Below are 14761 nucleotides of genomic sequence, written 5' to 3'. Positions count from 1 at the left end.
TGCGACATTCCCCCGAGCCCAGATTAAAGACGTGTTCTCAAAAGACCGTATAAAATAGCGACGTCCTTCCTTTTTCTCGTTTTCACAGGTTCGCCTTTTCCTACACTGGGACGCGACACCGAACGTCTCATAGATCCTCGGGCTCATTTAGATGGCTCGCGCGTATGGTAGCGTCTCTTTGATCCTCCTGTGGGGAAAAAACAAAAAAACCTCCAAAAAACCTTTTTGTTTGCGTTACCGATGGAGCGATTCGATTTTTGTCACTCAAACTTGCGTGTAAAATGGCAGTACATGAATCAGGTGACTGGGGGAGGAGGGCGATTGGGCCGTTCCTCCGGTCCGGGGAGGGCGTCTTAAAGCAGCACTGCTGCGGGCTTGGAGGCGGCCCGGGCAGCTGTTTGACGGACTGTCTCACAATTTCAAAAAAAAAAAAAAAAACCCCAAAAAAACCACCCCACTTTCGCTTTCCGTCCAATGGAAAGTGGACACATAGTGTGGAACGTCCACGCGAACGGGCTCGTGAGGACGTCCTCGGTGGCATGTGTGGGCTTTTGTTCTGCAATATATATATATATATTTTTTTTTAAAAGACCACTTATAGTTGTTATTCGGCTGGTGTCAAGGTCAAGAGTGGTGTTTGGGGATCTGACCTTTGCCCTCTGCAAAAGTCTGCTGATTGTAAGCGGTCAGCGTATGTTAAACACATTATACCTGTGCATATATATACACACACACACACACACATACTTATATAAATAAATGTATGTATATATACTGTCTATATACATTTTCTCAACCCATTTTGTTTGGTTGAGAAGACCTGCCTTCTAAAATGAAACATGCACTTCAAAACATCAATGTATGACAACCTCTCTTAAGGCAATGGAAATACACATGTAACATGTATGTCACACACTGTGTGCACTTCCCCAAATCCTGTTCCCTCAAGGGACGTATTGTCTTTTAAAATGAAGTGTGTCATTTCAATCTGAAAAATGTATATAATGTTCAAAATAATGTAATAATAATATATTTAAGGGCAACACACACTGACATTTCTGATCAACACAGCACAGTTTAATATAAACATATTGGGTTGGGGGGGTTCCTTTAGTTAACTTTAATTGAAGAGTTTCGGGGTCAAGCTCATATTTCCGAGTCCGTATCACTTCCGGTGGCCGAGTCGGGAGTCAGGATTTGACGCAGGACCCGCAGCGGAGCCGGTCCTTGGTTTTGCAGCTGTATCCTGACAGCACCAGGGAGCCGGGATCCCCGTCCGCGCCCCCGCTCCCCTCGTTCGCCAGGATGTGTTCCACTAAGCAGCGCACCGCCTCCTCGATGTTGGTGTTCTCCTGAGGGACAAGCAGACGAGTCCACAACAAATCCTTTATACATATACGTGTACGCCGCCTGTTGAAAAGCTTCATTATTACCAATATGTCACGCCACTGATATTACTGGATGTCACTTTTTGACGGCTGCAACTACTTTTACTTCTAATCCTTTATACATATATGTGTACGCTGCCTGTTGAAAAGCTTCATTATTACCAATATGTCATGGCACTGGTATTACTGGATGTCACTTTTACTGTAGTAATCCTGCAATAGTGTAACTTGAACTTAGTGTAAACTGCCACCTGCACATAATGAGCTCACTAGTCAGTACTTCACGTTAACTTTATGTAGACGGATGTGTACATATGCATTACTTATTATCTCCTTTAACTTTTTTTTTGCTGCTGTAAACGCCTGAATTTCTCTCCCAGGATTAATAAAGTGTTATTGTATCTTGTCTTACTCGGCACTAGTATTGCATTATTTTATCCGTTTCCTTATCCAGTTCCCTCGTTTTTTATTTTAATAGCCTTTTTCAATTCTATTTCAGTTTTGGAAGGCTGAGTATTTCACATTACGTACAGTATGACTCAGTGTTTGCCGTTGTTCTGAGCCGGGACTTTCCGACTTAAATCGCTTACACCAGCGTGTGCAAATGAGTTGCGGGAACGTGTCGTTATTTCACACCACACTGAGGACATTCCGCGGGGGACTCTGCCCGATGAAAAGAATGTCCCCCGGCGCTACTGCCGAGGAAAGACGGGGACAAGAGGGTTTCCTTGCGGAATGGCTTCTGCCACGCCCCAACCACCGACAACCTTTTCCCTAAGCCAGCGTTTTTCAACCTTGTGTCACAAGATCAAAACTCCCCGGCTGTGCCAGTTACATTTACATTTAGTCATTTAGCAGACGCTTTTATCCAAAGCGACTTACAATTGTTCAAAGACCGACGGACGCAGCCATCAGGAGCAATTAGGGGTTAAGTGTCTTGCTCAAGGACACTACAGCATGCTAGCAGGAGGAGCCTGGGATTGAACCAGCAACCTTTGGATCACTAGACCACCAGCTCTACCTCCTGAGCTACCATCCCCAGTTCATCTGATTCATCAGTTCCAGCAGAACAGTTGCTCTGTGTTGATCAGAACAAGCTCAGGTTTTGCACGGAACGTTAAAACTCTTGGTATCGACGTAAAGTTGGGATTTTTTTTTTGATTTTCGGAATTGGAGAGTCACTCAGTTAAAGCCTAAGGGGTCGTTCAATTTTCTGACTCTGTTCGTTTGATTTGAGTTGGTGCAACACACAACTTCCTGAACGACAAACAAGAAACACTGGTCTAAGCAGCAGTGGGTTGCCATCTTATAAACCGATCAAATATTATCTTGGATGTGTGAGGATGAGGGACAACCATTCATTTTTCAGTTAACGCTCTGGAATCAAGTCCTTCCCCAAAATTGATCATTCATTACTTCCAGCGACCCCTGAGGAACAGGTATGTGCCTCTTCATCTTTTCAATTGACCTTAAAGTTAGCTTACTTTTTTCATTTTAATTATTATTATTTATCGTCATATAATAATAACATTTCAATCCCACACACCTTGGCTGAAGTCTCAAACCAGTCCACGAAGGCGTTCTCCTTGCAGAAGGAGTCCAGTTTGGGGTGCTGGACTGCCACTTGGTCCGACTTGTTTGCCAGCAGCACGGCAGGGACGGGGCGACCATGGTTCAACGTCACCTTCCGAGGAAGCACGTCGGACTAGTTACGGAAACGACACAGAGCCAAGCGGCGGCCAAGTATCTCAACGCTGTCTTTTACTTTTTTTTTTCCCTTCGCTTCTCGCTCGCGACACATCTTTCTTGCGTGAAAGGCTCCGTTTCTATTTCTACGGAAGTGTATGGCGCCATCGGGGTCGGTAAGAAAATACAGCGTTACGGGTGGGGGTAGGGAGAGACAGACAGAGAGAAAGCACAGCGGGACAGGCTGGCTTCAGATCTGTGGATTCATCATTAGTGAATTGCATGCATGTGCAAATAATCCACGCATCTGTTTTACTGTAGTGTTTGCATATTCAGCACTTAATGGTGAAGGATAGGTTCACTACTCGCTTATTCTTGTCTTGTCATCATCATTTATAAACTATATAATACTATATAATATATATATTGCGTATATATATATATATATAAAACTATACTACTGCTACAACTAATAAACTATACTATCATATTTATAACATCATCCCATCATTTAGAACTCTTCATATCACATGTTTTTTTGTACAGGAAGCTGCAGCAGAGTGGTAAGTGGTAACAATAAGGCTCGGGGTTGAAAAACAATGTATCTAACCTTAAGGTTTGTTGAGTGTTGAGTGTATTGGTGTATTGAGATTTGCCTGTCGAATGGACGAAATTGGGCTGACGCGAGGAAACGGTTCTTTTATGGACAGATGTTGGGTTTTACAAAAGAAGGCTCAACACATCTGCAAACGATGAGAAAATGGAAATGATCCGCATGTCTGTTGATAAATCTTATTTTGGGGTATTTTAAGTATTGCTCTGGAATGTTCCCCTCGTGCCGACAGAGTGTGCACGTATGACAATCCTGAAACCGAAAATCACTTTTCTGACCCGGGTTCTGACCTTGGTGTCCAGGTCTTGCTTCCATTTTAGCACAGCATCGAAGGTGGAGGACCTGGTCACGTCAAACACCACCAGAGCCCCCACGGCCTCTCGGTAGTACACACGGGTCATGTTTCCATAGCGCTCTTGTCCTGGGTCAGACCAGCACATACACTTATTAACTTGTGTGAACTTTGTTAAGATTGAACTGGACAAGCTTAACTCATCTTTTTATTGTCACACATGCATTACATGCAGCTACAGAGGCATGTCCTTCCTTCAGGAGGCAGGCCTCCTACAGTGCCCAGGCACTGACTTCAGGGTCCTCACTGGTCAAACAATGCCCTCAGACTCATTAGACTCCGCACAGAACAGCCCCTAATGGGGAGAAAACCCACTGGAGCGTGGTGCCAACAGCGCCCCAGGCGGGAATCAAACCCAGGACCTTCTTGCTGTGAGGCAGCAGTGCAATGCACTGTACCACCAATTAGCACACCATTGGCAGCAACAACGAACATCATGCTTGAGCGGTGGAAAGTGACAAAGTTCAAGCACTGTGTTCCTGTACTGTACTTTCGTACTTACTTAATCATGATATCACATCACAAAATGTCATTTGGCAGGCGCTTTCCTCCAAAGTGACTTACAATAAATACATTTTGTCTCCGTTTCTAACTAGCTGTATATCAGCCACAGCTAAACCTCCTCTGGAATAAGGAGTAAAGTAGTCACTATTAGGTTAGTTCTTTTTTTCCTTTTTCCTCATGAGATAGACAGGTCAGGATCGGGAAGCACGAGCACTCGCCTTTGGAAGAAAAGGGTTTAATATCTTGTCAATATACCTTATATTTACTGAAGTAGAGAGGTGAAGGCGGTACTTCGGCTTTTGCTCATAATTTTGTGCCAGTGTATTTCTTAGGGTATGAGTGCTCCTTCCTCCACTGACAGACTGTAACTTCAACTCCTCTGACAGGGGGAGAATGAGGAAAGGAGCTCCTCCGCCAAACTCATGTGACTAATACATGGGAGCACGGGACTGCGCACAGCTCCACCAGCAGGCACCACATACTGCACCGTGACTACTGGGGAGAGACACTCAGCTGGAATGGCTTCCAAACAAGTTGCCATTTTACATTCACCTTTGTTTTAGATATAGGCCTGTACTCCACAATGTTAAACCTAAAAATACTCAAGGGTCAAGGTGCACACATAAAAGTTCGGGCGTGTTTTGTTTTTTTTCTCGAGAGTCAAGAGAAACCGAAAAAAACCCCCAACATATTAGTTGTGACTACGACATATCAGAAGACGTCTATCAAAAAAAATAAAAATAAAAAACAGCATTAAAACAATTTCTTTTTTTGCTGGGGTTATAGTCCATAGCTATACCCGGGTGTATCTATCTTGTTTAAATATCATATTAGAAATTCAACAGCACATTGGTTTGACCGACCGGCTATGTCCCACAGCTGCAGGCGGATAACGGTGTCCGTGTCCCAGTGGAGCACCTTGAGGGCGAAGTCCACCCCGATGGTGGCTCTGTAGTGCTGGGAGAAGATCTGGTGGACGTACCGCTTGATGACGGAGGTCTTGCCGACTCCCAGGTCCCCGATGACCAGGACTTTAAACAAATGTTCCTGCTGCATGGCAATAAACAAAACAAAACAAAACAAAAAAAGTCCTTACTTGCACATAAAAACAACAACAAATGAGTTTGTCCTCGTTCGCACTACGGCTCGTGTGTGGGAGTCATCTCCTGAGTCATTTTTCTACCCTACGTCCCGTTGAGTGGGGGGGGAGAAATAAGTATTTAAAATAAAAGCCCCCGGACGCCCCCTCCCAACAAAGGAAGTAAGCGAAATAGGTTTAACGTATCCCACTCAATAATAATGGTAATACAACGAATTTGGGGAACTAACGGTCCCGAAGGTTGTCCATTGCAACACGCCTTGAGTTGTACGTGTGCCCCCCCCCCCCCCCACCCTACACACACCCCTCCGGCGACACCCGATCTGCACTTGCGCTGCGCTGCGTTCCAAAGAGTTCCGAGTTCGGAAAGGTTCAAGCCCCTGCTCGGGAAAGCGCGATTTTTCAGATCCCGCGAACAACGCTTACGGTTGTTCACGTTTGCCGAACAACAACCCCCCCCCCGCCGTTTCGGCGGGCGTCGACGTCCGCAACAGAGACAACGGAAACCATTCAACCCCTGGGGGGCGGGGGGGGGGGGGCGGCGTTGGAACTACCGAGACGGAAAGACCGAGTGTTAATGGAACGCACCATTACGCCACCCGAGTTTCTTCTAAAAGCGCAGTGGGTTTTTTTTTTGGTTTTTTTTCTTTGCTGGATTGTTATTTCAGCTGCGCCGCTCCGCGCACGGTTACGGTAGTGGTGCTGATGAGGGTGGACAGTCAGGAGGAGACTGTGATGCTGCCATTTCATCAGCTAAACGATCGTACAGCCGCCGCTAAATTCAACCCCCAGCCTCCGGGTCGAGCTCGGGGCGCCGTTTCGCTTGAAACAGATCCAAAAACAGATCGCCAGGAAAAAAAATTTTTTTGCCGGAACGACGACTAGCAATGACGCCTCGTAGCTTACGCAGCGACGCCACGGTTTGAGACATTTTTTTTTATTTTTTTTTTTATTTTTTTAATCATTAGGTAAAGCTCTCGCCATGGGGATCTCATTTTCCAAGGACTGAGTCAACACACCCCCCCCCCAAAAAAGGTAGGCAAAACCGGCTCAGCCATCTTGGGAGAGCGCGTTTTCAAACGTGTGCAGGCGCCGGGTTCGGGCATTCGTCGAGTGTTCGGATAGCGCTAAAAAACGAGACCCGGAGGCTCGGGCCGGGGCCTTTTGCTGCACAACAACAATTCTTTATCCACATGGGGGCGGACGGCGCCGCGTTGGTCGGGTCTGAAGAGGCAAGGGCGTAGATTCCTGGGGGATGGGGGAGTGTGACCCTCCAATGTATCCGAACCGCTCAATACAACAAACCCCTCCCTCCGATAATGATATCATGATGAACTGGGGGAGGAGGGGGGGGGAATAAAATGTTAGAAACCATGTTGGATTTCTCGATTCACCTCTCATTAACGAGTAAAAAAATACATTAAAAAAAAAAAAAGTAAATACATAAATAAACACCCCGCCGCCGCCGCCACTGTACGACTTAGTTAACCCCAAGGAATGCACTATTTGGGAAGGGATGTGCAGATGATGGTGTCGGTGTGTTTCCTTTAAAATGCATGAGAAACTATCGCTCAACAGCCATTTTGAAAGAAAAAAAGATGGCGGGGTATTATTATTATTATTATTATTTTTATTGTTCTTATTATTATTACTACCGTCACAACACGGTGAGCTGCCCTAATCGGAGTGTTGAGAACCCAGTTGAGATCCAAAGCCTGCGCGCAGCATGCGGATGAATTACACGGCGGAATGAAGGTGGTAATCCGTGAGATTATTTTGTCCAGAAACCCCATGTTTGATATTCATCCCATATTGATTGACTGACACTTCACAAGAAACAGCCATTCAGTGTCGTTGCACCCTCAGACAGAAATATATGCCCACTTACCTGAGGTGACCAAGGAATAAAAATAAATCAATCAAAAGACGGCAAACTTTGTTTTGATTCCGATCGTCTGTTATTATTATTATTCGATTATTATCTACACTATTGTGTTTGCTCGGATTTTTATTATTATTATAAATTTCCATGGCATTTTTCGGGCTTAAAGTCTGAAATATGGCAACCGCAGTACCCACAGACATGGGTGAGTCCTCGTTAGAACTGGAACGTTTCAGAGATCGATGTACATTTGAAGCAGGAATGAGTGAAAAACTGCTTCAAAATTACCGCTAGTTGAAGAACATTGACGCGACTCGATTCATTTGAGGAGTGGGTCGCTTTGAGACAAACGTCATCCGAAGTTATATTGTTAACCGGAAGCCATTCCCGTCCAGCGACTTGTACCTTGTGGACTGCATGGTTGCTACGCGCAGACAGGCAACCCGAGTCGATGCTGCGTTTAATGGAAACTCGTAGCTGTAACTGTAGCTTGTGCTGCATTTCACAAAACCCCCGAAAACTATAATCGGTCACAGAAGGTGTTTTCAGGAAGTTCTAAGAACCTTTGAAGGGACCGCCCCTTTCTTTTGTGTTGATTTTATGGATCCTCGGAAACCTGTAATGCATACCTAACATGACTAAACTGGACCGCCGCACGAGCAGCCAATCATTCAGTAGGAGCACCGGGGCTTCCTCCGCGCTCTCCTCGGCCATGGCGCTCTCCGTAGCACAGCAGTGCACAGCGGGGATGAGGCCCCCGAGAGCCGACGTGACGGGTCTTTCTCAAATGCCATTTCAACTCGAACTCGCCCAATTCACCTCCCAACCCCAGCCCAGCCCCCATCCCCGTGAAAGGACAGCGATTATAGAAAGAATCGGCAATTTTCAGTGACGTGTGGTCCGACACGGTTGGAGAGAGCCCCTCGGTCCACTCCAAACGTCCCGTATATAATCACAGAGCGCAGATTCGGGAACCTCGCATTATGGAACCTCGGAAACTTGTAATACATACCTAATAAACTGGACCCTGTGTGTTGCTCCCTGCAACTATAGTTATTATTATTATTATCATATTATTATTATTATTACACTTGTTGTTGCAGCTGCTGTCTTTTTTCATAACAATTCAGTGAGCACCGGCTGACATCTTATTTCGACAACAGAGCCGATGAGACATGGAGGCTATATGGCTTTACCAGTTTCGCCTGATCGTCATTGGAGACTCCACCGTTGGGAAGTCGTGCCTGATCCGGAGGTTCACCGAGGGCCGCTTCGCCCAGGTGTCGGACCCCACCGTGGGAGTGGATTTCTTTTCCCGTCTGGTGGAGATTGAGCCGGGGAAACGCATCAAACTCCAGATCTGGGATACGGCGGGACAGGAACGGTTCAGGTAAGAGCGACAGTGAAGTCCTTGTAGGTGGTTCCTGTTTGGGATCCTGTAGAAGGGCCTGCTTTCTTTCCTCTGTCAGGGAAGGGTACTGCTCTGCCCTTCTTCACCTCCCTCTCTTTCTTTCTCTCCTTATCCACCACTCCTTGACACCCGCTCCACACCGTGGAACTGCAACTTTCTTTTTGTCCATTTCATACATGATTTCCATTTCAGGGTCTGTTTCCAGAGCTGTTCCTGCTGAATTTTTATTTTCTCCCTATCCGCACACTTTTCTCTCCTCCCGGCCAAACATACCAATACATTCAGTGGGAATTATCTGTTCTAGATAACCTCATGGGCAACATTGCTATCATTATATAACAAGTATTAGACGACATGACATTGTGTTATCTTATCTTATATGACATATTAAATGGACAGAAAAGGAGTCGTCATTACTCTAGAGATCTGTCCTCAGATCTGTCCTTCATCCATGTCCATCGCATATCCAGTGTCCACATCTGCATAGAGAGCACATACACCAAGTTCAAGTTCAAGTCCAAGTCCAAGAGATTGTTTGTCACATACATATACATACAGTCATACATATATGCAGTGAAATGTCATGACACCTGGTGATTACGCACAATAAGCTCTATAAATACAAAAAAATATACTAAAACCAATACACTAGAATACTCTATAATACTCTATAATACACTTTAATGCACTATAATACACTATACAAACATTCCCACACTAGGATAACACCCTCACTGGTATCAAAATGCGCCCATGCGGAGGGAATGCCACAGGGGGTTAGTATCCAGATATGAAGCATCAGTGTGTACCAGCGCCAGGCTTTCAAGACGGCCAGAGTAGCACATCCCATTTGACATGATAGACAGTGTTTTGACAAATTCGTCCAATATCAGAGTTGTCAGGAGGCCAATAAACCAGATAAAACATCGCAGGGAAGGGCAGTTGTTTTTTGTCTTCTGCAATTCATTTATTTTTCAATTTTTTTTATCCTTGAAGAATATCTGTCTGTAAGTACTATGTCATGTTTGTTTATATATAAGTATAGCTGTGACTGTGATATACTGTTGTTTTGATACTACCGACAAAATGTACTTGTTGTAAGTGGCTTTGGATTAAAGTGTCTGCTAAATGATGCAATGTGATGTAATGCGTGTTCCATTTGTCTGAATGAAGAGTACCAGGGCCCCTCCGCCCCTTTTCACCCAAACTTCTCCTCCTCCTTCTTTTTGCTCTGTCTCTTCTTCCCACACTGATCCACCTCTGCCTCTCCCCTACCCCCTACCGGCTGTGTCCCGTCCCTGTCCAGATCCATCACCCGGGCCTACTACCGCAACTCGGTGGGGGGCCTCTTGCTCTTCGACATCACCAACCGGCGCTCGTTCCAGAACGTCCACGACTGGCTGGAGGAGGCCAAGAGCCACGTGCAGCCGCACAGCATCGTCTTCCTGCTGGTCGGACACAAGTGCGACTTGGAGGCGCAGCGCCAGGTTACCCAGCAGGAGGCGGAGAAACTGGCCGGCGTGTACGGCATGCGCTACGTGGAGACATCGGCACGAGACGCAATCAACGTCGAAAAGGTGGCGGAGCCGTACTTATTGGATGTTAGATAGGTCCATCCTTCTCAACACACACATTTGTTCCACTTCTTTACATTTATATACAGTATATATATTTACTGTATATTATATGTTTTTTTTATTTATCATGTCACTGTCTCCGTCGTCAATGTTGTCAAGTAAAGGATGTTCCACATCAGAATCAGAATCAGAATTTGAATCAGAATCGGAATGAGCTTATTCCGCCAAGTACATTTACATTTACAAGGAATTTGTCATGATGAGTATCGGTGCGTTTCAATACTGTTAAAAAAGGGGACAGTCTGAAAAAAATAAATACAATTATAGCTAATAATTGTAATATTATAATAGTAAAATAAAATATAATAAAAAATGTAATGAAAATAAAAAATGCTGAATGTACAGAAAAAAAAAAAGTCAAATATATAAAAATATACAGAATAAATATACAAAATGCGATTCAATTCTATGCACGGAAGAAAATTTTAAAAAGGTGCAGAACATGATTATTGGGAAAAGCTTCATATTCCCACAACAATAAAGTAGAACATTCCAGCCAGCAGCCTGATCATTGACGGTCTTTCCATATGGCATAGTTAGGCAATTGTCTGGAGCCTCGCTCACCAGGGGGCGCCGGGAATTTGTGTGGAGTTTTTATTATTTTCTTTGTCACTCCTGCGACCACTGTGCATCACTCACATTCCATAACTATCACAATTATTAGAATTAGACAAAAAGAACCGAGAGAATGTACAGAGTGGACAAGGACGTGATGGATGGAGGAGAGGACACTTATAGTGTTGGGACTCTAGTGAAGAAAAGTTTGCCTCTTTTTAGAGGTTTGGCTCTTTACTCAACACAGCAGACCAAATGTACGTACCGTATGTCGTCTGAATTCATTACGTAGGATAAATCAACCAGGCGAATAAGCAAAAGTATCAATAAGCTTGTTACGCGGCACGACGAGGATTATCATCAGTACAAAAACTCGTCTGATAAATGACATTGTTGTGTCTGTCTGGGGACTTGGGGGTTTGATGTCGGGTGACCTTTTGAAAACTGGCAACGCAACTGCACGTTTGAAAGCACCCAGAGACCGGGGCTCAGTGTGAAGGTGACCCAGTGCCGTCACAGGTTCAAGTCCAGAATTTTACAACCATTTTCTTGAATCGAATGCTTGGAGGACACGACCAAGCCTTGGTGGCGCCGAGGCGTTAGATGAGACCTCGAACGTCGGATGACTGGAGAGTTTGATGCCAGGGGTCCTTTTGAAAGCCTTCGACGCAATTGTGCGTTTAAAAGCGCCCGGAGACCCGGGCTGAGCGTGAAGGCGACCTGGTGGCATGATGGTGCTGTCATTGCGCACCCAGAACATGTCCGCAGATGGCGGGAGTGTGTGTGTGTGTGTCTTCCGGTTCAACCCCCTCTCTGTTGTTGTGGGGCGGAGAGGGTGTCAAACCGCTAGCCATCCATCATTTTCCGGGTATGCGATTACACCACCTGGTCACCTTCATCTCCCTGAGCCACTGAGACTTACGAAGCGGGGTTGTCTCCTTCAATCACTCGATTCAAGGAACAAGGAGTCGGATGGAGAAATCGGCACTTGAACCTGTGACGGCAGTGTGCGAAGGATCATGCCTTCGCGCTCGTGTCCCGTCGCTTTTTAAACACGCACGTGTCGCCGGCTTTCAAGGGATCACCTGGCATCGAAACCGGTCTCCTAAGGCTCACAATTCGGGTGTCATGGCCTATGCGTGAGACGCAGGGCTCTTCTCGTTCCAGATTGGCGTCTCAGTTCAGCCTGTGAGCCGCTGCAGTTAGAGTAATTTACTATATTATTATTACTAGTATTTCATATATTCATAATCTTTTTCCTCTAACTGAGCATTTGAATGGTTCAGTTATAATCCTCTCTCTAAATAGTTCTGTTGACTAGCCAAGCTTGCATCAAGAGAGGTGGAGAAGGGGGCCTCACATTGGGGCTGCCTGGAGCCTCCCAATCACTAAGACCGCCCCTGGCCAAATATATACATAACAGTGTAACGCCAAGACCAATTTCAATTTAAAATCCCGATTCCTTCTTTCTGTCGGTGATCCTCCCTTTTCTTCACTCCTCCTCAGGCGTTTGTGGACCTGACGCGGGACATCTTCGAGCTGGTGCGGAGCGGCGACATCCAGATCCAGGAGGGCTGGGAGGGCGTGAAGAGCGGCTTTGTGCCCAACATGGTGCACTCCTCTGAGGAGGTCACCAAGGGCGACCGGCGATGCCTCTGCTGATCGGCTGGACCGTAGCCAGGCTGTAGCGAAGGGGGGGGGGGGGGATGTGTGCGGACGATGTCGAAATGTATTTCAGGCAAGTCGGAATCAGAAAGGGTAAAAAAAAAAAAAAAAAAAAAAACAGTAACAGGGTCTTGTTATGACGCCGACGGCTGAACTCGAAATCCTCGCTGTTTTTCCGCCTGAAGTCATCACGTTAGCCCCGCTAGGCTACAGTGGTCAGAACGACTGGGAAGTGCGATGTAGGAGACTTCTGCTTTTACTTTTTCCCGTTTTCCGGTCACCTTTTTGTTTTTTTACAAAGCACAGAAACACAAAGGAACAGGTTTGGGGGAGGTGGCGGTGGAGGAAGTGGACGACGCGCCGAGGGATCCTCGTGTGTCCGACGTTTTTTCCTCACACGTTATCATCGTCGCCACTGTTATGCGTGTGAATGTGCATGCGTGTGAATGCCCCGTAGATTCAAATCCTCAACAACAGGAAGCCCCTTAGCTAGCACCGTCCAAACCCCCGGAGAGCTTCACAGGAGCGCTGATACCGATGCCGATGTAAATAGAAATAGTAACCCACCATCACCTCTCTTATCGTCTCCTGAGCTTTACTTCTGTTTCGGCCTTCATAGACTTGTTATGATGGTGTATAAAATACATTCAATGACACAAATTTCATTCCATGCCCATGCCAATAAATACGTCATTCATCTCTCAACGTCTGAGCGTGGTTCCTTGACTCGCGTGCGGTCGCTACATGAACGAGGGCCCCTTGTTAAAGTACCAGGAAACTGTGGGAACAAGGGAAACAAAATCTGCAAACAGGAGAGGTGTGAGCGAATTCAAAGTGTGAAATCCTACTAATTTAGTACAACTTCAATCAAAAAAAAAAAAAAAGTATGTCTTCCATCAGTCTTTGGTAAATGAGTCTTTTGCATGTTGCTCTGCGGGAGAGTAAGGTGTAGTGGAGTTAGAGCTTATAGGCCTTGCTATTAAAATAAATTAATACATTTTAAAACTATTATCATTTTATTCATCAGGAAACCAATACCATGGAGCTGGTGTGTGTGGCTCTGTACTATAGGGGTAATTATAGCACCATAATTAACAATAATATATATATATATATATATATAGATATTTTTTTTAAATTGCAACCCTCTTGGTGTGGATCCAGTCTATGTAGTGTCCATGCCGATGATGTCAATTCACCGGATTGTCAGTTTAAAAACCAGTTTTCTCCAAAGAATAAAGCGGATTTCTCAGATGGATTTGAATACTCAAATCCAACAAAAAAAGAAACAAAAAAAAACTCAAGCATGTTGAGATAAACGAATAAACAGAGTAAGTAAGGGCAGCTGGATGTGTGGAGAAATTTTCATGGAGGAGTTTTTCATTTAAACAAAAATGTTTTGGTTTTCTTACCTGCAATTATAGCGCCCCCATTAGGCCAATTGGAGTCATCGTTCCATTCCATTCATTGGCGGTAGGATGCAGCCGATCTCACGGCAGATTAATGGTAATATTGATAATAACAATGACAACAATAATAACGAACCCCTTGAAACTTGAATGACAAGGTTTCAGCCCCTAATGAGTCTCTGTCATTGGTTGTCGTGGCTGCAGCTTTATAGCAAAATCAAATACCAACCACAGCCACTCGAGGGCAGAGTTACCAAATTACAAGCCAAGTTCAAGAGGTTATTTGTCGCCTACACACGCACGGTCATACATATATGCCCTTGGTGTGAACCTCCTTTCTGGAAATAACTCCCAGAAAAATCAGGGGGAAAAGGGAAGACGCCTTGAGATGGGGCCACAAGGGAGGAATGCCGCCCTTCCAGGAGGAGCAGGCCGCAGTGGACGCAGAGTGCGCAACAATGGTAGTATAACATGGCAAATCATAGGATGTTGTACTTCTATATAATGTAATGTTAAGGCTAAGCACACTGGGATGCATTTTTTTTTTTTTTTTTGTATTT

General features: G+C 45.3%; 2 protein-coding genes across 2 annotated transcripts; one reads left to right on the top strand and one right to left on the bottom strand.

Annotated features, from left to right (window-relative positions):
• Positions 1-1014: 1014 nt before the first annotated feature.
• rab38c (RAB38c, member of RAS oncogene family) lies at positions 1015-5912 on the bottom strand. Its single transcript, XM_080013908.1, has 4 exons — positions 5407-5912; positions 3978-4108; positions 2935-3072; positions 1015-1352 (listed from the first exon to the last, which is right to left on the bottom strand). The coding sequence occupies exons 1-4, from the start codon at positions 5597-5599 to the stop codon at positions 1191-1193; spliced, it is 624 nt and encodes a 207-aa protein (XP_079870034.1). The 5' UTR covers positions 5600-5912; the 3' UTR covers positions 1015-1190.
• Positions 5913-8699: 2787 nt separating this feature from the next.
• Positions 8700-12789, top strand: LOC307239733 (ras-related protein Rab-39B; the record flags this gene model as incomplete). The annotated part of the gene is made up of 3 exons (XM_080013275.1): positions 8700-8914; positions 10242-10512; positions 12634-12789. The coding sequence occupies 3 exons, from the start codon at positions 8700-8702 to the stop codon at positions 12787-12789; spliced, it is 642 nt and encodes a 213-aa protein (XP_079869401.1).
• Positions 12790-14761: the final 1972 nt, after the last annotated feature.

This window comes from Zeus faber (genome assembly GCF_960531495.2).
Source record: "Zeus faber genome assembly, chromosome: 14".
Taxonomy (NCBI): domain Eukaryota; kingdom Metazoa; phylum Chordata; class Actinopteri; order Zeiformes; family Zeidae; genus Zeus; species Zeus faber.
Note: the sequence above shows the minus strand (reverse complement) of the source record. Positions and strands in the feature narration are given on the sequence as shown.

What these genes read in the sequence shown, in the direction of transcription:
- rab38c (XM_080013908.1), bottom strand. Translation starts at nt 5,599, where the DNA reads ATGCAGCAGGAACATTTGTTTAAAGTCCTGGTCATCGGGGACCTGGGA. An exon ending in AGCAAGACCTGGACACCAAG is followed by an intron (nt 3,073 to 3,977) that starts GTCAGAACCCGG and finishes CTTCCTCGGAAG; the next exon opens with GTGACGTTGAACCATGGTCG. An exon ending in GGTTTGAGACTTCAGCCAAG is followed by an intron (nt 1,353 to 2,934) that starts GTGTGTGGGATT and finishes CTTGTCCCTCAG; the next exon opens with GAGAACACCAACATCGAGGA.